Source organism: Meriones unguiculatus, chromosome 4 (genome assembly GCF_030254825.1).
Source record: "Meriones unguiculatus strain TT.TT164.6M chromosome 4, Bangor_MerUng_6.1, whole genome shotgun sequence".
NCBI classification, from domain to species: domain Eukaryota; kingdom Metazoa; phylum Chordata; class Mammalia; order Rodentia; family Muridae; genus Meriones; species Meriones unguiculatus.
This window is the reverse complement of record NC_083352.1, coordinates 135,127,963-135,152,902: the sequence shown is the minus strand read 5'-3', so window position 1 is coordinate 135,152,902 and position 24,940 is coordinate 135,127,963. Positions and strand designations below refer to the sequence as shown.

The 24,940-nt window shown below is 41.4% G+C and overlaps 1 protein-coding gene across 7 annotated transcripts in view; it reads right to left on the bottom strand.

Moving 5' to 3' along the window:
* Nucleotides 1-24,940, bottom strand: part of Kif16b (kinesin family member 16B) — a 284,103-nt gene that overhangs the window by 138,167 nt on the left and 120,996 nt on the right. For all 7 annotated transcript variants that reach the window (XM_060383153.1, XM_060383155.1, XM_060383154.1 and 4 more), the window contains 3 exons: nt 8,097-8,216; nt 7,190-7,241; nt 5,333-5,470 (listed from right to left, as the gene is read on the bottom strand). In XM_060383153.1, coding sequence (XP_060239136.1) covers nt 5,333-5,470; nt 7,190-7,241; nt 8,097-8,216 — 310 coding nt within the window. The remainder of the gene's footprint in view (nt 1-5,332; nt 5,471-7,189; nt 7,242-8,096; nt 8,217-24,940) is intronic.

The following is a 24,940-nucleotide window of genomic DNA, read 5'->3' as shown; positions in this document are numbered from 1 at the left end:
GTGATTAAAGACCCTGAATGAAAGAGAAGTCTGTACAGTATGGGAAAATATTTTCAAACGAACAGTGGCAGTGAACTTCCCAACTGTAAAGACAGACAGATGCCTGTGGATTCAAAAGCTCACCAGCTTCCACGCTGGTACTCATGGCAAGACCATCTGACCCTGTGATGCCATCTTGGGCAAATGTGAAGCTTGAGATGTTGAAAGGAACAGAGAAACTGAAAACGAGGTGTGATGATAAAACAGGAAAGAAAGGAGGAGAGGTAGGCAAATAGTTATTTTTCCACAAAGTCCACTGATTTGGGCATAACTAGCTCTAGTCAGCAGCTCTCATGCAGAAGCAGGCTTCACAGTTACCTGCTTCACCAGGGCCTCACCCTTACACCTTCTGCAGCATAAGGTTTGGGAATCTGGGTATCTAATAAACTCCCAGGTACTGCTGATGTTACTGATGTGGGGCATACTTAGAAAGCAATTTCCCCTTTAAAACTGGCTTAGGCTTCTACATCCAAAATATCTGTTAAACTGGCCCATATATAAGACGTGTCTGATTTCATGTCTCTAACTTGGGGAGACATCTGAGGAGCACTCAGGTTACTACAGTGGAGTCCACAGGGAACAGACACTGGCATCGTATGCTCTTTGTAGCAGATACATGTCCTTTGCTTTAGCTAGATACCACGGCTCAACCCTCAAAGATCTATTTTCCTTTCCAGTTCCACTAAAATTCCTTTTTAATTTGTCACTGAACACAGCAGCCCTCCAGCAGATGAAAATTTTATCAAAGACTCCTCAGCACCACTCTTTTGACAATCACCTGTTCCTTCTTTCAGAGAACTTCAATAGATGCAAATATATTTTGGCACTGGAGCATATCACATTCAAATGCACCTACATGTGAATTTCCAAGATGCAGTTTCTGTAGCACTTCTAAAATGAGAGATGAATGTTCAATGGATATGACAGACCAACAAGAATGCCAAAGGTATCTACTGACAAATATAAAAATTAACTACATTTAACAGTGACCAGCTTTAAAAATACATAGTACAGCAAAACTAATAATAATTCAAGTTAGAACAACTAGTTCCTAGAAATTCCAAGGTCATGCTGAAGTACTTGCTGAACTACAACATGCTCTACTCTTGTGCCATGTCTTATTAAACGTACGGTGGTTAGAGTTGGGACAACCTAGGAGCTTAGACTTGACCAAGCAGAGCTGTGGTCATGGATAAGACATCACAGTCACATATTTACTTTCTTCTTCCCATCAACTCAATTCACCGAGTTAAGATGGGATCATGAGAGGCAGGGGGCCTGAGCTCTGGGGAACCATTAAGAAAAGAGAATGTTTAGCTATGAAGATCAAGGGAAAGATGTCTTTTGCCAGGCATTAGATAACATACAGGGAATACACCATCCCATTCATGCTCATAGTTTTAGCAAATGCTCTTCATTTTTATGACAATTCTAACAGAAGAAAACCTTCCCTATTTGTGTATGTGTGTGTGTGTATGTATTGGTTGTGCTATTTGAGAAAAGACAGTTTACTGACACAAATTGAAAATGAAGGAAACAACAACAACAACAAAACCCTCTTGGCCCTAATGGGGACAACCTGCAAAATTTAGACAGGTCTATTCATTGGCATTCACTTTCATTAAGTGATTCAGATAAGGAAGTTGTAATTACTACTTGTGCTTTTTTAATGGCATAGCCTAGCACATTTCCAAACAAAAGTAATTTAGCAATGAAGAGACAGCTGCATACCAAATGTCAGAAAATGCTGGAGACGGGTAATGGTAAGGGAGCGTGCCTTGAGTAACAGGGTGTACCTGACGTACGATCACCTAAGGGGACCATGTTAAGGTGTCATTGTGATGTGGGCTGACTTCACCTGAGCATTCTGCCCTAGATCCCTTTGTTCTAAAAGCACGGAACTGTTACAGAAGTATTTCTTCTGTCATATCTTTCATGAATCCAGTTGAGAGTTTACAGGCCAATTCTGAGGGCTAAGAAACAATGGGCCAGGAAAGATGGTAGAGCAATAATCACTGCAGTAAGCCAGAGACTGACTTTAGGACAACAGATATAGGAGACCAAAGTGGCCTGGACTTCATGAGCTTCAGGGTTATGGATAGAACCTATGCCTAGTTGGAAAGCCAAAAAGATTTCACAACATATACAAATCCAGATTTCAGAGGGTAAAGGCATGAGTGATAATGAATGGCTTGCTATTTTTTTTCCCAATGTTCTGAACTAATAGAGCAGCTGTCCAGCTACCTCAAGATCCATTTCCAAGAAACTTTTGGTGGAGCCAAAAGTTAACACAAAGCACCTGACTTTGCAAAATCACCTAGGCAGGACATGCAGAGGTGTTCAATGGAACTGACTTTAAAAACCTGCTTCATGGGCAAAAGCCAAGAGAGGTTTTGAGTATAAAAATAGTGCTTTCTTTAATGTTGCTCCTCATTTATTATGTTTTTAATGAAATCCATTTTTTAACTCTTTACTATAGGCTTCTTTAAAATTAAACCCTTATTGAGATAGTCTCTGATTCTTGTATATAAATTTTGAACCCTGCTTCCTTCCTCTCTGGCAGTGAAGATGATCTGGAAGGAGGACTGTGTCAGTCCCATTTATATCTTTTTTATTTTCACTGACACATTCACATACCTCCAATTTATCATATAACTTTGTATTTTAAAAACATGTTTTAGTTTTTGTTATAACAATCTTCAAACATCGAGCAAGCCAAAGCAGATGGTTTTAGTCCTTAATTATAAAGACTACAACTGGTTCACCTTGGATAGGACATAATGCTATACACTAAAGAATGAAAGGCTAGATACAGAAAGAAAAAAAAAGTTGTCATCTTGTTACTCTCAAGATCATGCAATATCTTGATCTTGATGCCATCTAGCATTCCCCTGCCCTGACATCTGTTAATGGCATCTGTCCTCTGTGACAACACTCCAACACCTTCAAACATGTTAGGAAGCAGCTCTGCAGCTCAGCAGAATGCCAGGAGAACTCAAGTCTGCCACATCCGAACAACATGGCACCATGGTAATAAAAGAATTAAGGGATTCCCACAGAGAAAGACATGTCCTGCAATTAGCTTCAAAATCAGTCAGTTCTATGTCTCTCTTAGGAAAAGTCACATCTGAGATAGACAAGAATGAAAAGTTTAGTTCTTAACCCGAATCACTACCCAAAACAGGCATATTTTAAATTGAGTATATCCAACTAGGTAGAAGAACAAGATAGGTAGGTAGGTAGATAGGTAGGTAGATAGGTAGATAGGTAGATATATGGATGGATGGATGGATGGATGGATGGATGGATGGATGGATGGACGGATGGAATATAAAATAAAATTGTTTCATGTGAGACATCTATTAGCATTTATTATTCAATGCACAAGAGAATTAGAGACATAATTATAGCTATCTAAAAATTTCTGAAAGCTCATTAAACTAGCAATCTTTCTTTCATGGGCAGTAGAGAGGAGAGAGGGGTCACCCAGAATTAAATGCTAGGTTCTAGGCAGAGGCCACATTAGATAGTGTTCTTTTAAAAACTGAGTAGTTCTAGTAAAGTACAAGGTGAGTTTAGGCTCTAAGCAAATGCTCGCAAAACAATTTCAAATAAAAAGGCACAAAAGCCATCTTTGAAGAAACTCACACTGGCAAAATCTGAGATATATAAAATAAATAATGACAAAACAGAGAAAATACTAAATACAATGCCAAACTATATGACCTTGCTAATATAAATTCATGAATAAACAAATGGCAAGAAAAAAAACTTATCCTTACATTAAAAATTCAATTGACAAATGCAGAGGAAATGATGAGATCACCTTTTGCAACCAACAAAATAATAACTCAACAAAAATTTAAAAAATAGTTTCTAAAACAGTGAATCAAGATGTGACAAAGAAGTGTGGTGTAGAGGCTGTAATCCCAGCACTCAGGGAGGCAGAAGCACGCAGATCTCTCTGAGTTCAAGCCAGCTTCATCTACAAAGGAGTCCAGGACAGCCAAGGCTACACAGAGAAACCGTGTCTCAAGGTGGGGGGGGGGGGGGGCGGAAGATGTGACAAAGGACAGAATTCTGATAATCAAAATCCCTCCCCAATACATTTATAAAACCAAAGACAGGGCAAGTAACTTCACAGGGCCAACTCCACCTTTACAAAGGAACCAAAGTGAGCACCAGAGGTAGCAGACAGATAGACCCCTGGGTGGGACAGGAGAGAAATGCAGCACATTGAGAGTGTATGCCACAGTGGTGGGGCCCTTGCCTGGTCTGTGGAGAGTTTGACCCAGTCCCTGCAAAGGGACAAACTGAGTATTACTCTAATTATGAAAAAGATCAGAGAAGTCCTACATTTGAGTAGGGGGACATACTACAATATACCCCATGTACTCTTTTCAATGTAGTAAGAGTCCAAGAAAGACCGAGGGCCTGGTCTAGACTGAAGAAACAAGAGATGTGGCCAACAGTACAATACACACACACAATGCTGGACCCAGGAGAAGCAGGCAGCCAAACCTGAATGGGGCTCAGCATTAGTTTTCTAACTAAACGGCTATCTGACAGCTTTATGGACAACCTCACTGGTAGAGGAAATACGCACAAATGTGCTCAGAGAATACTGGACACTGTCATATTTGGAACCCCGAATGTCTCGCAGAGGCCTTGTGTTGAAGCTGGAGCCTTTAGGAGGCAGAGTCTCCTGAATGGTCTTCAGGTGGATCCGTGTGCACCTCCCTCTTCTCTCTTGTTTTCTGGCCACTAGGTACATGGTTTGATTTCCCACAGGCTCAAGGCCGTGGAACCAAACCTTTTTTCTTTGTGAGCTTATCAACTTAGTTTCAGAGAAAAAAAAAAAGCAGACTGGCATGTAATAGCACTGGAACATGGATCTGTGATTAAGTTCTGCACTATTTTTGTACTTTTTGTTAGAACACTGAAGTTCTTCCAAATGAAAAGACAAGACACTCAGTCCTGTGCATATAATTGTAAATACTCATTAAGGACATAAACATTTGAAATAAAGTAGAAAGGAAATTGTTCTATTAAATTTTTACTTGTAAAAGTACTATTTAACTTTTAAAATCCTCTAATAGTTAATTTTCATAACAATTAAGTATTCATATTTGTAAATTGTAAATATTCATAAATACGTCATGTTTATTATAATGCAGCCCTCCAGCAAGAGAGAAGAGAAAACACAATGAGGCGGGCAGGCTTTACCCTGTGTCCCGATGCCAGCTTGCTTTCTCCACACACACAGAGATCTCTGGAAAGCTAAATCAGGTACCTTGGTTTAGCTGTGTGGCATCCACAATCTGGACGCCATTCACCGAGCACTGGGACCCGCGCAGGGGTACCAGAGTCACCGTTCCCCCGGCATTCTCAAAGACACAGTGTTCACTCTCCAGGTCGAGGCCATGAAGCACTAGGAGAGAAGAGCAAGGAAGAAAGTTAGTCTGCACTTTGCTGTCTACTACGATGATTCCCAATTATTGATTTTATTTCCATTTTGAACACCTTTTATTCCCCATGAAAGTGCTGTGAACATTTGTTTAGTAAGAAAATTCTAATCTGTGAGTCTGTAACATCAAGTGGCAAAAGGTCACATCAAAGGGTCTAGCTATCCTGCCTGAACAAACTGAGCTCTGCCCAGCAGCTTACTCTTCCTAAAAGACGAAGCTGAGCAGTTTGTTTAACTGAGAACCTTTCTCAATACTGACAAACTCCCACCAGCCACGGGGAGACACAAGAACGGAAATGCCTGTAGGTCTATGACCCAGCCGGGAGCCTTCTGCACTTACAGATAATGCCTCCCAGAAATGCAAAACAGAGGCGTGACATGGCATGGACCTCAGGAGATCCTAGGATAGTCCTTCCCAACCTGTGGGTTGTGATCCCTTTGGGGGTCAAATGACCATTTCACAGGAGTCATGTAAGACCACTGGAAAACAGATAATTACACTTGATATATAACTAGCAAAATTATGTTACCACAGTTATGAAGTGGCAACAAAATAATTTTATGGTTGGGGTCATCACAACATGAGGAACTGTATTAAGGGGCTGAAGAATTAGGAAGGTGGAGAACCACTGTCCCAGCAGCTTCCAGAGGTGTCTCTGAAGTATCCAGCACCACAGCCTTTGCTGATTCTGAGACCTTTGAGAGCAGTCACTGATAGTTATCTGATTACCTATGAACATCTTGGCAATGGTGGATGTGAACGCCTCTCAGATAAATCAGTTTCTCAGAAGTAGCTCTCACATTCTCTGCAACACTGCACTAATGAATGTCTCTGGTCAGAGAACAATGTCCCTACCAACTGTCATCATTTACAGCTACTCCCAAGGCCAAATGCATAATTCAAACAAGAGGCTTGATGCCAAAGCAGACTCAAAAGTACTTGAGCCTGGAAGCTTCTGGAATTGTTTTTCAGCTCTCCCCATCTCTAGCAAATATTAAGTATACACAGAAACATGCCACAAGTAGCTCATTAGCATATACTTAAGAGAAAATTAAGTTCTCCCCAGGCACTCTAAACATACCTTGAAATGGTGTAATTCTTCCTCCAGTGCCACTTTGCCCCACCAACACATATACACCAACTCCACCACATTCTGAGCCATCGGCCTGGCTGGGGGATGCTCAGAACACTGTGCAGGCCGTCATCTGCTTAGGCTGAATTGCCGGCTATCTGTATGCCTTGTGAAGACAATAGGACCTTAGAAAGCCATGGCGTCTGCTGTGGGCCTGGCATGTGGTCTCGTACTTGCCTATCACCTCTCTGTAGAGAACTATCTGTACCCTGCCTGTTGAAAGGCCGGCAACCCTTTATCCATGTCTCCTGGCTTAGTTCCCTCAATCACTGTGACAAGGACAGAGCGACAGGTATAGAGTGATTTCACTACCGCACTAGAATGACAGAATGCATGTGGGGCAGCAGAAGGAACTCACACTTTAACTGTATTCACTGAATTAACCATTCCTGTTATTCAACTGATTTGTGGTCAAAATTATAGATATACTTAGCAAAATGCCTCAACATTTTCTCTTATAACTACTGCAACACGTCAATCAAGAAAAAGAAGATTGTTGAAAAGTTAGGGTTTTTAAAAATCATTGAGAGGAGATCAATGAAAGTCTCACCAATATCTTGCTCAGTTGAAGCATCTTCTCTGCCAACGTAAGTCTGACCTTCCTGAGAAGAAATTCAATAATATTTGTTAGTGCAGGAGGACATCCTACTTCTCTGCTTCTCATCCTATCTTGATGCATTCCACCTGCCTGGCAACATATGAGTGAGGTCTGGGGTGCACAATGGCCTCAGGGAGCTCAGGCTACTGAATACTACAGGGACATTCTTCATGGTCTGCTCAGTACCACTACCACTGAAAAGACAAACTGCTCAACAAGTCCAAGTTCTTGTAGTCTGCTCAGGCCAGCCATTTCAAAGATGCTTCAAATGCTTTCTGCAGGGCTTGTCCTTCAGTGGACAAGGACTTCTTTGTGTCCAAACAAAGATGTGTGATATGAAAGGCCACAGAAATCAAGACAGTACAATCTCACTGTGAGTCATAGATCAGAGGGAAGACATTAAAATCAACGTCACAGCGGCAACCCTTGATAACTGACAGGGAATTCTGTTCTCTAGAACAGTGGGAACTCTGAGAACCAAGCCTGGCTGTCTAAGAGGAAGGTACCATTTTATAATTACCAGAGGAACCAGCAACTGTACACAAAGCAATTCCAAACCCTGGGTCCTTGTTCCTTCCTCAGCTTTTCTGTCTTTCCCCCTATCTTCCTTTTTCTGATTCCACAGAAAAGAAGCCATCCCAAAACAGATGACTCATCACTTCAGAACACTATAAACACAGGAACTTCAAATACCACTGAATCCCAGTGACCTACACAAGATCCCCAAAGGCTCAGGAATTTGTTGTATATTCTTTTTAATAGTTATATTCATGGTCATAACATATTATAATAAACCTTGCTAGCGTCTGAGAGGAAATCTGGAAACCAAATTAGACTGTTCCACTTAAGCAGTTTCTACCTTCAAGTGATACAGGATGATGCCGGTGCTCAGAAGGTCATCATCGATGCCAATCAAATGGGGCAGCTCACTGTCCAGAACCACACCAATGCCTTCCTTCCGGAGGGCTAAGGTCTGCTCCTGCAATGAGGATGAGGGAGAGAAGAAAAAGGTTACTTTGGGGAAAGACAACTTCATTTCTTCATGTTTTTAAATGTTTGAAAGAAGTAACATTTTATTTCTTTAAAAAAAAAAAAAAAACTGAAAGAAAAACGGACTTTAAATTTCATGTTGAAAACCTGGCCAGCAGTAGGCAAAATGAACTCGGAACATATAAAATGTTCAACATAAAATGAATTACACTCTTAGCTTGAGATGTGTGTGTGTGTGTGTGTGTGTGTGTATGTGTATACAAAGTCAATGTCAATATATATATATATATTTTTTTTTTTCAAAGTCAATGTCAAAGCCCATCTTTCTGAGCAAGGACTTTACAATCACCCTCTATAAAGTAACCTTTCTCCTTTCTTCAGATCCTGTACTTTCTTAATAGCTAGAAGTCTCCTAAATTGCCAGTCCTTCTCTCTGGTTGCCAGGATATACTGAGCATGCTCTTCAGACAGCAGCTACCCCAATGAGTTCTGCATCTGTACATCAGAGATACCCTCCACACCTTTATCTCAGGGATGTGGATCCCCCTTACACACCTGTTCTTCCCACTCCCTTCACAGGGGTGTTAAGAAATCTTCTCCATAGTCTTAGTATTTAAACATTTGATCCCCGGTTTGTGGCACTGTTTTGAGAGGTTTGGGTGATGCAGCCTTGCTGGAGGAAGCACGGCACTGAGACTGAGATTCAAAGTTTCTTCTCACTTCTAATTCACTCTCTTCTTCTTGCTTGCCATGGAAGGTGTGAGCTCTCAGCTTCCTGTGCTCTCATGTCTCCCCACCATTATGGAATTTTTTCCTCTGAACTATAAATTAAAATAAACCCTTCCTTCTACAAGTTGTTGTGGCCACAATGTTTACCACATCAACGGAAAAGTAGCCAACCATCACAGCCCACACCCCCTCACCTCCCTCAGCCCAGCATACTCCCTCAGCCCCCAACAGTTTCATAAGTCCCCGAGAGAAAGATCATCTACCTCAAATTCCCCTGCACTTCTCAAGTTCCTCCCTGCCACGCTTTTGAAACTACCTCAAGAGGCTGTCAACCTTGGACTCTACTCATATTCACCCCCTGAATGATGACTCTCATCCTGGCTCTTCACTTACCAGCCATTCACATACTGAGGATTCTTCAATTAAAATTGATAGGACATGCTTCTGCCTTAGTGTTCATACTTGCATACTTAAACCTGCCTATCAATATCACTATAGAAATACTAGACTGGTAGCTCAGATGTAAGACATTAAAAAACAAACAAACAAAAATCCCTCAAAACTGCAGCCTATCCAACCCCATCTAAGCAAATGTCAATCTTCATTATTACTTAGATGAAGAACTGGAACATATCACTCCTTTCTTTCTCTAAATTCTACACCTACAGTGTTCAGTCTACCTTCAAAATATACTCCAACTCTAGTAACATGAAATCCCTGCACTATTTTGGTCAACCCTAAATCATCATTACTTTTTACCTAGATTGCTGCCATGACCCAAGCCATCACTTAAATTCATAATGCAGCAGCCAGAGAGATATCAGAGCAGGTAATTCTGCTCAGAGACTTTAACTGGCCTCTAGTGATGCTGAGAGAAACCTAAGGTCCTTACAGAGCTTTACAAGTGCTTGGCCTCACCCCTTCCTAAACTATACTAATCTCCTGCCACTGCCTCCTTTGGGTCTCAAACTTGCTGGCTAGCCCAACTGTAAGACTTCATCACTGAGGGCGCCTCTGCTTCCATGACTCCAGTGCCATCTGCCATTGCTCTTCTAGCTCTCCCCTGGCAGCAGGGCCTGTGCACCGAACCCCCACCAATGCTTGTAATTCACTCTTACCCAACGGTGCATGCTTGGCAGTATCCCTGGTCTCTGTTCTCAAATGCTGGCAATAACCCATGTCTCCGCAAGACAGTAGCAACCAACAATACCTGCAGACATTCCTGTGCACCCCGAGATACACAACGGCCTTGGAACATCACATGGCCCATCACTTCCTTCATGTCTCATTTCAAAGTCCCGCACTCCACCCTACTACACAGCAGCAAGGACCAGCCTTCCCTGTGCCTACTTGTGTCCCTTGTCAGCAGCTCTGCAACCCACATTTGCCAAGGGACTGAACGGGCAGCTATAAGAAGTCAGGGCAGTGTGTCATATATGGACTTTGGGCAATCTTCTAGAAGAGAAACCAACAGGCTCATGTCTTCACTCCACACCCAACTAGTCCAAAACTAAATCGAAGAAGGCTCTAGAGAAGTTCAATGTGAGAAGCTGACAGATCCCAAAAGATTTATGGGAAAAACTTCAAATGAAACGGAGCTGTGCTGAGTTTGAAAAAAAATATCCAAATGTGTGCAATGTAGTTGATGTGATGGATGTACTGGGTAGCAAATCCTAGCTTCTGACCAGGTTTTCCAGTCGGAGACACTCTTGGTGAGTATCTCCCCAACTCTCACCTACCATTGAGACATACTTCTCTGTGGCAGAGTTGACAGCTAATGATGCTGCCTTTTATTTCTGGGAAGAACCTCTGTCCTATGGTGCCATTTAATCAAGTTAACAACATACTTCCTGCCTGTCATTCTTGAAGCAGAAGATTCTGAACCTCTCAAGCTGGTGTCAAAGCAAAATTCAAATACTAAACTCAAAGGAGAGCCAGATGAATTCATGGGTGGGGCATGAAGAGTAAGAAATCCTTTGGAATTTCCTTCTGTAAACATTTAGGTTTTAAATGAACACTTGGAGACCTAAAGTCACACAAAAGGGCAACAGAATAAAGGGCCCAGAAAGAAGGGTATTTTTTAAAAGGATACATAAAAATCACCACTTGGAAGAAAGCATTTTAATTTAACAACCATTAAATAGATACACAGAGAAACAACCAGTGTATAAGGTTAGATTCTAGAAGAGGAAATGAAGCTTATCATTGTTCTTCAATTACTCCTCCTATCACCCAAGCTCTCCTTCCACAGCTAGAAACCTCAGGCTTTGAGGTTTGGAAATTCAGTAACCTTGATTTATGATGCCAAGGCTCTTGCAAATTATGGCTGAAATGAGTATGCTACATGGAACAAGCCCTATTTCTACCTCTCGTGTTGGTAGGATCCACGCCTTTCCTCCTGATGATGGAATTTCAACAGAAGTGAGACAAATATGGTTTCCTTATTAGAGATGTATATTACAGAGGAGAATTTAACCACATAGTTCCATATATAAAGCAATGACCTACTGGGAAGTCTAGTTTCAGAACCATGTGCATAAAGGTAAGCGCTTCAAAGTGATGAGCTGTTTCCGCTTAGACATGAAAAGGTAAAGTGACTGCTCTCCTTGGTCGAAAGTCGTATGTGTTTTCTTTCTACAAAAAACATGGACAAGAATCACACACACACACACACAAAGGGAGGGGGAAAGGGAGGGGGGAGGGAGGGAGGGAGGGTGGAAGGAAGGAAGGAAGGAAGGAAGGAAGGAAGGAAGGAAGGAAGGAAGGAAGGACTGACTAATGAACAAAAGGGGATTTTTTTTAACATTATAACAGTTCAAACTTAAACTAGAAATTCATTTTGGATTATATCCAAGTTCATTTAATGTTCTTTACAAAAAAAAATGAAAATCATTTTTTTTCTTCCTTAAAGTAAGTTTTATAGACTTTGGAAGGCATTGGAAATTCACAACTTTGGAGCTGTTAGGTCAAAAGCATTACTTGTTCCCACTCATCACACACACATGCAAACACACACACACACAGAGCATGGGCAAAACCTGTACCCAGAAAAGTTTCCCAGGCCTATCAGTGGGGTAGATGAATTTTTGATTAATGCTGCCCTAAAGCTCCATGACATTCAAGCTGCATTCGACTACATGATATTATAAAAGTGTCACCTCATAAAACTGAAAACGAGGGTTTAAATCATTGCTCAAGTGAAAAAGTAATTTCAGACAAAAATATCTATCACATATAAAATATTTATTGAGTGGCATCTACTGTTATACATAATTTATGAAACACCTCTTGGATAAGACAGAATGCTTAACATAGCAGGGCTGGCTTTCTTTCCATAACTCCTGGCACAATGAGCCTCAAAGAAAGAAGTAAAATATGTAGAGTTGCAGATAGCTCACAGAGAAGCAACGCTTTCGGCCCTGCAAGTGTATTTGCATGAAAAGGGAACTGCAGAGCGATTACATGTACCAAAACAGCACCAAGTCATTTTAAACAATGTGTTTCTTACATCTGCAAAAAGGTAAGCGCAATGTGTTGCCTCAGGTTCCAGACACTTATCCAGGTAAAACATTTCTGAATGTAAAACACATGTTCAGCATTGAACATGAGACAGACACACCTCAGCCACATTCTGGGGATGTAGTGGGTGAGGCAAAAGGTTACAAGCAAGGTTTCCTAAACTCAGAGAAGAACCCAAGAGGAAACTATTTGTTATGGAGGAGGGGCTTGTAGCCACCACACAGCATTACGGTGAAGAGGGTTTAAATTTTTTTTTTAAATTTATACATGGTGTTTTTTTATTAGGAAAGTTTGCCATGGATTTTGATCTGAGATTACCTCTTGAACATTTTTTTTCAGTTTCAAGTTAATAAATGGCTACTGATCACTGTACAAGGCAAGTGAATACATGTTGATGGTCTGTGTCAGGCACAATGACAAACTAATAGTAAATCAGGATTGAAGTGTATTGTATAATGTACAATTTTTCTGGTTTATTGATTTTTTCTCTCTTATTTTATTTTATTTATTTTTTATAATTTTTATTTTTTTAATAATTACACTTTATTCACTTTGTAACCCCCCATAAGCCCTTCCCTCCTCCCCTCCCGATCCTACCCTCCCTCCCCCTTTTCCAAGCATGCCCCTCCCCAAGTCCACTGATAGGGGAGGTTCTCCTCTCCTTTCTGATCTTAGTCTGTCAGTTCACATCAAAAGTGGCTGCATTGTCCTCTACTGTGGCCTGGTAAGGCTGCTCCCCCCTCAGGGGGAGGTGATCCAAGAGCAGGCCAATCAGATTATGTCAGAGGCAGTCCCTCTTCCCATTACTATGGAACCCACTTGGACACTAAACTGCCATGAGCTACATCTGTGCAGGGGTTCTAGGTTATCTCCATGAATGGTCCTTGGTTGGAGTATCAGTCTCTGGGAAGACCCCTGTGTTCAAATTTTCTGGTTCTGTTGCTCTCCTTGTGGAGTTCCTGTCCTCTCCAGATCTAACTATTTCCTACTTCTGACATAAGATTCCATGCACACTGCCCAACAGTTGGGTATAAGTCTCAGCGTCTGCTTTGATAGTCTGCAGGGCAGAGCCTTTCAGAGGCCCTCTGTGGCAGGTTCCTAGCTTGTTTCCTGTTTTCTTCTTTTTCTGATTTCCTTCTTCTTTGCCTTTCGGGATGGGGATTGAGCATTTTAGTCAGGGTCCTCCCTCTTGATTAGTGGAGGGTTTAGATTTTTAAATCATGACCTTATCTTTAGTTTCTCACACTGAGTAATATATATTCAATCACTTCCTTGAGTGAGTGAAAAAGATGCAACCAATAGAAAGGCATACTGGACTGGGAGTATAACTTCATAGCCAAGCACAAGCTTAGCAGGCACAAGGTCCTGGCTCACACTGAGTATTCTAAGAGGAGAAAGCCATGCCAGGCTCATCTTAAATCACACAGTGGGTGCTGGCTATTTGGTACTGTAGAGAATGACCTTAAAGTGTTTGTTTGTTTGTTTGTTTGTTTGTTTGTTTCCCCAGACAGTTAAAAGTAAATGTAAGGAATTTTGTGGAAATTTAGTCTTATATAGTTCACCAACTAGTGACATTGTATACTAGTAACTCATAGAAAGGACAGGTAACTTCTGCAACCCAGAGCACAAGCATGGCCAGATAGGGGCATGATGGAGAGTAAAGCACATGCCTAATGTTGGGGGAAGGAGAGGAATATCAAGCAGATGATAATACTTCTATAAAAAGAAAAGCCTATAGCAGAGGCTATCTGTCAATTTGGAAAACTGCACATGATTTAATCTAACAGAGGAAAAGAAATTGAAGTATTTGTTGTCTTTCAACAAAATCCATCTTTAGTCTAAGAAGTGTTTCATTAAATACCCTGCTAAGTTGAGAAAGGACATTATAGGACTAGTTGTGGTAGTTCATCTTCACTGTCAACTTGACTGGATTTAGAATTACCACGGTAATGCACTGAGGTGCCTCGATGGAGATGTTTCCAGAAAGATTTGACTGAGTAGGGATGACCCCCTCCTGAATGCAGGAAGCACCACCACATGGACTGGACTAATGGACTAATACAAAGAAGACAGCTGAGCACCAGCATTCCTTGCTCTCTGTTTCCTGACTATGAACACAATGTGACTGCTGTCTCAAATTCCTGTCACTACTACATATCCTCCATGACTTCCTGCCATGAGAGACAGTACCCCAGACTCGGAGACAAAATAAACCCCTTCATTCCTAAGTTGCCTCTGCAAGCATTTTGTCACAGCAAGTGGAGAAATGACTAATGTCTCTGGTCGACTAGGTACATATTTTTCCATCCATGTTTTGGAAGAAACAGGAAAGAGCATTTCCTGTTTGGAACTGTTTTCCTCCTGTCCTGACAGCTGGATGTCATCAGATGTACCAATCAGTGGCCACAAGGTGGACTGCGTTTCCTTTCCCGTGAACCACTGAAGAGAGGATTCCACTGTCTCCAGAAACTAAATGTTGCTAGTGAAAGTACTGAGCCAATCTGACTTTGAGTCCATGACAGACAAGTTGGTCTTCTGCTTACAAATTTAAAGAAATATCCCATTATCTTTGAAATTTGATAGTGTGATTAGAACAGATCTCAGAGCTGAAGACTCTCTCCGTTTTCCAGGAACACAATGCATTATCCCAGTCTGCAGCCTCAGTTTTTCAATTTTCTGAAAACTGCCCCGTCTCACTTTCATCCTTTATTGTATCTGCTGAGTGTCTGCTCCAGGAGCAGCAATTGCCCCAGCACTGTAGTGTCTCACCCCCAGCCCTTCCAGCTTCCAGCCACGTTAATATCCAGATCATCTCATCTGTGTTCACTCACATTGTCCAGCACTTACTCTAGTAACTTGATTTTCAATGCATCTATTATTTTCTTCGAGGTTTCTAATTTTATTTATTAGTTCTGCAATGATGTTGTCTCAGACCTCAAGATCATTCTGTAGTCTACAATCTCCTTTTCATCTCCCCTGCTTTCTATTATCTTGCTTTTTTTTTTTTTTTTACTGAGTTCCTGCTTCTAATTAGCCTGTTTCATGGAATTAAGGAACTGTAAGGCTCCCCCTTCTTGCCCTGACATATGTTTCTATCTAGATAAGGATCATTTTGTCTTTAGCAAGCTTTATGATTTACATTCATTCTTTCTCCTTCTCTCCCTCTCCTTTTACATAACTGTCCTATTTCATTTCTTCAGTAGAAAGTTCTTAACCCAAGACTACTATTCTGTCATATCCCTGACTTTTCCGGTCAGAAGACTGAGGGGCCTGCATTGCTAACCACTTTTCTCTAACTAAAGGGAAGAAGAGGGGGCAACAGACCTTGTAGAAGGCACCTCAGATACCCAAGGCTCCACCTATTCTGACTTGATTTGTCTTCAATGGAGCTCCTTTCTTCTGCTTGGGAGGACTAATTTCAGGGCTGAAGGAAGGCAGCGGTTCCAGCTTCCTGGCCTTTTGCCAGGACTTCCAGACCAGCTGTTTTTCACTTCATCCCAGTTGCCACCATCAGTACTGCTATTGTTCTTCAACAACAGAAAAGAACTGCCTTCTTACTCTTGAGACTGGAAAGCATGGTGGGTGTGGGTGTGGGTGTGTTTGTACATGCACATGTGCGCACATGTGAAATTTTCTTGAGATATGTGCCAGGCATCTCGGTAAGATATTTCTTATTAAAAATAAGTTAGCATTTTGACTAGCAAGTGTTCTCTAAAAATTTATATTTTCTCATAATCTACAAATGCTAAATAGTCACTGTCACAACAGAAAATTACCTGAGATCCAGAAAGTATGCCCAAAGTGTCTATTACCCCAAATCCACTGTTTCTTGAGTACTTTTTTCCACTAACAGAAATTAAATGGTGGTCAAAAATATCAAGAAGCAAACAAAACCATCAGCTGCCTCAGCTACATGTGGTGCACACACAACCTGCAGAAGCCATGTGAAAAGGGGTAAAAAATGCCCTTGCCACCCACTTCAGAAGGCACATGTAAGTTCCCATATTCCCAAAGAAAAGAATGCAATGAATTAGAACATTTGTTGGCATGCTCATGTACTTGCAATGCTGACTGTACCTCACGTGAAGGCCCTATAGAAGATAACATTTGGATCACAATCAGAAGACGGAGGGAGGAAAATTAAAGGATTAGAAATATACCAAGATTAGCTTCTATCACCAGAAATAGGCTCCAGGAAAGAGGCTGCTCAGGTAGGAAGTCAGAGTAAGAAATTCACAGGTTTATCAAGTCTCATCAGGATTGCCTGGATCCTCTTCTATGACCTGGTAAGGCTGCATTGCCAGGGGGAAGTGATCAAAGAGCAGGCAACCGAGTTCATGACAGAGGCAACCCCTGCTCCCCTAACTCGGTTACCCACATAGGGACTTAGCTGCCTATAGCAGGGGTGGAGAACTCCCCCTTTCAGTGGACTAGGGGAAGGGGCTGGGGGAAATAGGAAGGGAGGGTGGGATAGGAAGGAGTCGAGGGAGGGGGCTACAATTGGAATACAAAATGAATAAATTGTAAAAAATAAAATAATAATAAAAATAAATTCATAGGTTAACAAAGGAGAAAAAGTATTAAAAGTCAGCCTGTAGTTCCTTTTATCTCTGTGTCTCAAGCTACAAGACAGGCCATCACATCTGTTCTGCCTATATGACATGGATGAAACACCTACAGCTTTCAGGGTCCAGTCCTCTCCCGGTCCTAGCCACCTCTGAAATGTCCATGATGAAACACGGTGAAAGTGGTGATTATGCAATGGACTTCAAAACTACAGTGAAAATGGCCAGAATAATTCAGAAGCTTGAAGTGAATCTAGTGAAATTCTAGAAGACAAAAACCAACATACACAAAAAAAAAAAACCAAAACCCAAAAACAAAACAAACAAAAAAACCCCAACTTAGTGTGTCCACAACTCCATATCTATCAACTCAAACTTGAGAGGTTATCATCTATGATTTCTCAAAAATTGAAGGGGAAATGCAACAGCACTATGTTCTCATGACTCTGAAATAACACTTAGGATCCTCGGGTCAGGAGCAGCACATCTGCACGGATGGTGGGCAGTCCCGGGACTCAGCAGGGCAGTAGTGGGAGAAGGACCCAGCTATCATCCTCACGGTGGAACTAACAAATCTGAAGTCCTGGGAGGACTGGCTATTGGCCCGTCAACAGTCAATATGTTAATGTTATACTCTTAATGAACAAAAACTCTCAGGGTAGTTCAATTTCCATTCCACTCCCCACTGTAGGAACATTATTTAAGTACAAGACCTAAGCCTTGGCACGCAGTCTAGAGAAGATACCATAGAGCTCTTTTTGATGAAATAGTCCTCTTTGCTGAGCAAATCATCCAGATGCTGGTATTTAAATTATGCAAAATACATAATACCAATTAAAGAAATTATGTGTGAAAATATGCAAGAGCAAATTTCCTCACATTAATATTTAACAAGACTTTTTAAGTGGAGCAGGATCTTATGATCACAAGTACTTTAGTATATTTGACCTAAATGGGAGCCTAAAATATCCAGGAGAATACACAAACAGCTCCACAAGGGTATTTTCTATGGAGCACAGACTTTGGTATACGGTGGGGCAACTAAACACAAGCATTATTTTCAGTGGGACGCTATATTCTAGAAAGCGTCATATGACAAGGGCCTCATAATCTTGTCTTCTAAGCTGTCCTGCTCTTGTGTCTCAGCCATGGCATATGCCAGGCTTATCTCCGCATCCCAGCCTTTATTCAAAGAATCACATCCTCTGGTTCCCCAGGAATCCTCCCAGCTTCTCAAGCTCCTTCTGAAAACTTTGCATACTCCTTCACTGGCACACAAGATCACCTTTGATGAATGGGCCCTTTGCTTCTCCTCCATAGACACAAAATAGTTTTGTTTCCCTTTTAATGGAGAAGGCAGAGCATAAGCCCCCTTTCCTCTAATAACAGAATATCCAACTGTTTTACTAAAACCTAATTAGCCCCATGAACCAACCTGGTCAAACAGCTGCAGACTGCTGGACTGTCAGGGCTCATACCAGAACAGAAGGGGGTCTATACACTGGCCAGAAACATGGGGGATGAAGGAAAGCCCACAGAGAGAGAACATCGATCCCAAGCCTGGACACTGACTAAATACTGTGTCCTCTACGAAGAGGATGGATTCATACTTTACACCATCTGCCACCCGAGTCCAGTCCCTCTGAGAACTCACGTCAATGCAGCTCAACTCAACCTCAGAAGATTGAGATGATGAGGTTGTCTGAGTGACTGAGAATATACACACACATCTTGGTTGCATAAATACTCTCACGGCCAATTGTATTTTTCCCAAGCATTCCTGGAAGTGATACACTACACTCAGAAACATAATTAATAAACCGTCAGCAAGAAAAACTGCAGTGAATTCAAAAGGGCAAACAAACTCAGATTATGCAGGAAAGGGTGTTCCAAGGCCCAAATATAATTTAAAGTGCTGGCTGCACAGGCCTTAGAAGTTTATTAAAATTAGAAACATAATCCATTTTAAAATAAGAAATCATGTTTGAAAGCTTCTTAAAAGGAAGGCATATGCAACTAACATTATAGAACTTGTCAAGGGTACATGAAATGAAAGACGAGGCATAAATTGTGTTTGCTGGTCTGAGCCATTAGCAGGAAGCGGAACACCAAACACAAAGCGTACCTGAAATGTGTTTCAATCATGCATCTCGTTTATTTTTGCTATAGGAACAGTGCAGCAGGACACTTACCTAAATATCTAACTCTCACAAACATGACAAGTCCAGCTTCAGAAGGAAGCAAACTCCCACTCCATCACAAAACGCAAACCTCCATTCATTAAAAACTATTTACAGGCTGCATGTGATATACCCGTAGCACTCAGGAGGCTGAGGCAGGAGGATCATAGGAGCCCAAAGTTCAACATTAGCTAATTTATTGAGCTGAGACTCTGTCTCTGACAGTCATACAAATGAAGCACAATTGTTTACAGGGTTTAGTAGAGTAGATATTGTGTCACTGTGGTGTCATCTATAATTAAATAATATCTATACTGTGCAATTCGGCACCCCCACCCCAAAGCCCTAAGTCACGGTGGGCCACCTGCAATCACAGTCTAGGTCATGCCCAAGCGGTGAGTATAATTTTCACATGGTTAAAAAAAATCCAAAGAAGAATTTGCCTTGTGATAGGTGAAAACTGTATGAAACTGAGACCATAATGATGCTTTACTGGAATATGTGTTCCACACTCCTTCATGCATGCACTTCTATGACTGCCTTTCGTTTCTACAGCAGAGTGATCAGCCACAGCTTACGTCACAGGGCTGCAAGCACAACTGCTTCCTTTTCAATGGCTCTGCGCAGCGAAAGTTTGCCAACTGCTACACCATGCATGCATGAGTCCATGGAAACATGGGCTCAACACAGCAGAGCAGGTTATTTAAGGCAAAATCCAACCAACCCACTATAAACTACCCAGATATGCATGAGATAGAATGGGTAGAGTTTTGAGATTTGTCTAATAAAATAACATACGGTTGGCCCTTCATAGCCATTTGTTCCACATCTGTACATTCAACTGCAAATCAAAAGCATCCAGGTGTGTGTGTGTGTGGGGGGGGGGGATATGACAATCCAGAAGTTCAAAAGAGCTGAATTTGCAAAATACCAAGCACTACACCCATTCCCATTAGAAAAAAAAAAAAAAGCGTCACAAGTGTGCCTTTCTAGACTCCTGTCTCCCCAGTGGCTTCTTAAACTGCTTCTCACAGGCTTGCCCATACACCATGCAGTGAAGCCTTTCCGTCGCTGTCTGAATAGGACAGTGTCTCTTCTAGCTATCCCTTACAGAATCACAGCCCACGTGCTTAGCCAGCATCTTCAACAATGGAGTGAGCACCCTGAGAATATGACATCATGGGCAAGGACGACTGAGAGCCAACCGCTTGCAGACAACAAAACACACTGTAGAGTAGTGAAGAGTAGCTGTAGACAACATAAACAGAATTTTAATAGAGCAGACAGAGAAGAAAAATGTGTAACTTAATGAGGATTTCAAAAACTCCCAAAATAGTTTTTCCATGTAGAAATCAGAATCATGGTTACCTTCCAGATTGTAACCAGAAACAAACACTGGATGGTGGTGAGATTTAAGGCTAGAGTATACCATTTCTTCATTTATATTTTGGTACCAGTTATATTCAGTTTATGAATGCCTTAAAATGATTTTGCAAAGGTTTGTTCTATGTTAATAATTCAATATGACTTCTTGACCTACAGCAGCTGAAGAGAAACGGGGAAAGGTGATGACTAGAAAAGGCAGGCGCAGGATTAACAACAGGATGACAGAGAACAACTGAAAAGAGTGCTCAGGGTGTTACCTGGCACATTTGCCTTAGAGCCTCATCCACTGCCGTTTCTGTGAGCACACACAGATGAGCAAAATGAGACGCTGGCATAGGCAATCTGGCACTAAAGAAAGCAATACTAAACATTGCTTCAAAACAGCACTGGATATGGGCATATATGAAATATACCTAGGATGTCTAACATGAAGACCTCATGAGATGGAAGCAAGTTAAGAAATCCAGAGAGTAAAGTCTCACCTTTGACCTTTGCACCTGCCTTACCTTAGGATGCAGTGTTTTCCACAGCCCACCAAAGGCTAACTGCCACGCTTAGAAATCCTTCCACTGTTCACAACAACATGAGGAACAAAGCCAGCCATGACAAGTGTGCATATTGTTCTAACTATGCTATTTAAACCATGGCTTTGTGTGCTGCCCAGTTTCTCAAAAGCGTTCTCCCCAAATGGAGGGTTTACATTTCTTTGCTGGAAGGGGTAAACTTTTGTAACAGCAGCAGAAAAACAGACTCTTAAGGCAAATGTTTCTCTCAGGATACCATCAAAGAGTAGGCTCCAGACAGTCACAGAGGCAATTACCTCTGTTGATGCAAAGCTATCATCCATAACTCACCCTGGGCATGCTTATAAAAGCTAAACCGCCAAAGCCCATAGAAATAAAACACTGTATTGTTTCCAATTGCATGTTCATGGGTCAGGAATCTGGAAATGGGATCTGCACAGTCTACCTAGCATCTTGGGGGACCTTAGCGAAGCATAATCCATACCTTCAATCTCATTTGAGATTCAATATCCTATTTCAAGTTCATTCAAGCCATTGGTGGAAATTAAGTTTCTGATGGCTCTAAAATTAAAGTCCTCCTTCTAAAGCTGTTTTTGAGGCTATCGGCTAAGGAACCCTCTAGTAACTGGAGGACAGCTACAGGTGATAGTCAATGGTCCTCACAAATGTCAACCTCCTTCAGATCCACCAGGAGATGATGTAACCTGTGCCGGGACCTGCCATTTTCCACTTCCACTAACTCTGGAGGGGGAAGCTGCTGCAAGGTGTTTACAGCCAAGAGCAGGAACAGGTCATCTCTGGGCTCTGCCTACCACAAACGTGAGTATAAATCTAGTCTCTTACGCTGGTTCTCGTGTATGAGTATGACATGTATGTGCATAAAGTAGTCTAAGGTTAACACTGGTGTCTCCACTTTAACTTTGAGACACCATCTCTCACTGAATCTGGATTTTGCCTCTTTGGCTAGGCTGGAAACTGCCAGGGATTCTCCTCGCTCTGCCTCTCCAGTGCTGGGATTACAGGGGCGTAGCAGCATGGCCATCTTTAACTGGTGCAGGTGGCTGAAGTCAGAGGCTCCAACTTGTGTGGTGGGCACTTTCCAGACTGGGGCAGCTCCCAGTCCTGGGATTTATAATTGTTAAAGGGTCTATAATTTTTTCCTTAACATATTAAATCTTAAGTTTCGCATAACTTAGCTAAAACTAAACTGAACTTTCTTATTTTTTTATTTCACTAATAAGAATGTGTATGCATTTACCTATACATCTATCCATCATTACAGTAAACAAAACTACACAAAGAAATATTCAATTACAGAAGACGCAGCTGGTATTTCATCATTTCTACTCTACAGATATTTCCAAAATAACTCAAGAAGCAGCATTCTCCATGCACTGTCCCTCCCACTCCCTCAGCTTCATTTCAATATTAGGCAAATTCAAGACCTTAGCTAGGTGCAGATAATAAGAAAAATACTATGTTCCTTTACAGAACCCATATACAAACTTATATATCAACAGAAGAGTGTGCAGCTAAAAGCAACCCAGAGCATTAGTCTGTGAAAGAAAAGATGGCCTGCTACCAAGTTCAAGTCCCCTACTCAATTCCTGTGGTCAAGATGGTGCCCACAGCCCTCTGCATTACAATAGTACTTCTCTGCCACTGGCTCAATTTGAATACCGTGGATGCTCCTAAGTAGGTCTTAGGATGCCTACAACATTAAAAGATGGTGGTAGTATGGGCATGGTTTGTGCATCTCCTTTAGGAAGACAGCTTTTGGCCTGATTCTTTTGGACAGTAAGCCCTTTGTCATCTTAACACGAGCCAGCACTCGCTATGCACAATAGGACCCCGTCCTGTTTTGCGCATTACCTGGGTTCTTGCCGTAGGAATTTTACTGAGCTTTAGAACTGAGGGCTACATGAAGACATTTAAGTCTCATGCTAAGTGGGATCTGAAAAAGCAGTGTCTCTAATCCAACTGACTGCATTCTGAGCTCCTGCTCCTCATGACCTGTAACCTTGGGTAAGTTTTGAACATTACTCCGTCTCAGCTGTAACAGGAGACCAATAGTACCCATCCCATTGTGCTTGTGATATGGACTAAGGCAATGCACACACAGCACTCATTGCCCCGTCTCAGCTGTAACAGGAGACCAATAGTACCCATCCCATTGTGCTTGTGATATGGACTAAGGCAATGCACACACAGCACTCATTGCCCCGTCTCAGCTGTAACAGGAGACCAATAGTACCCATCCCATTGTGCTTGTGATATGGACTAAGGCAATGCACACACAGCACTCATTGCTCCGTCTCAGCTGTAACAGGAGACCAACAGTACCCATCCCATTGTGCTTGTGATATGGACTAAGGCAATGCACAACAGCACTCAGTGCCCTACAGAGGACACGTGGAGTCCAGCTGAATCTCTTCAGTGTAATCTTGCCAAAAGAATAAACATCTGTGGTTTATTTACATTTATGTATCAAAACAACTAAACGTTTGAGTTATAAATAAATCAAGTTTTAGGTTAATTCAACTGAGGTAAAAAAAAAAAATCTTTCTCTGGGGCCAAAATATATGAAGAGTTAGTTTTCACATATGTACTTACAGGTTTTCAAGGGAAAAAAACACAGATGACACTTGAACTATGATAGGTTCATATCTCAATAAAGCCATCTATGTTCAACATACCTTAAGTTAAAATTGCACTTGATTCACCTAACCAACAAGCACATGCCTTTAACAACACACCTTCAGCAGCGCCTTTTCCTCCTGATAGTGCTAGTGGTTCTGGGCTGCAGCTCATTACTACTACCCAGCAGGGAGAAGGCAAAGTACATTACAACTAGCACAATCAAAATTCAGAATTCAAAATTTAAGTAAAGGTTTTAATGAAAATAAACTGATTTTACTCCATTGTAAAGTTGAAAAAATGATAAGCTGAGCTATCATATGGCCTAAAATGACTATATATTATGAGTATATATATATACTTATTTATCATTATCTCCATTCCTCCCAAAATTTGTAACAAATGTGTATACAATGGCTGCTGCTCAGAAATCAGGACCCTGAAAGAACCTAGCCTCAGAAATGAATGTATGCATGAATCTATGCATTTATTTGTTCATTCTTATGATATACATACTTACATACCCACACTTCATAAGTCCACTGTCACTAACACAATGAATTCTTCAAGAATGAATTTTATAATAGTTTTAAGTGAACAATTTTTTAAACATCACAAATGGCTTAGAATTCTAAGTCCTCTCAACCATCTTTCCTAGGAAAGTATTGATGTCCCTGTGATGTTAGAAGAGAACACGTGTTAAGCTTTATCTCACATACACATGAGGGGCTCAGGCAGTGACAAGCAGCACAACTCGGGATGGTACTGAAAGCCATTCAACGTAAACATTCAGAAATCTTAAAATCCATCCAACAGTAACTTTACAAGGATTGAATCTAATAAAATACTAGAGTTTATACTTTTGTGCATCCTTCTTTTCCCATCTATTACCTTGTAATTCATTTTTATTCCATTTACAGAAAGTCAGTATGCAGTGGGTTAAAGTTCAAAAACATAACAAAACCGTAAATTGACCACCTATACTGTAGATGACCTGCTTCCTACGGGAATCTACTGAAATGGACAGCCCCCAGCCTAGGGAAATGCCGAATCCATATTGCTGCCCCGACATCTGCACTGCCCATAAAGAGAACTACAGTTAAGGCATGGGAAAAGCAGTCTGTCATCTTTAATGTGAACACAGTTTACCGCTGTGCTTCAGCTTAAGCACGA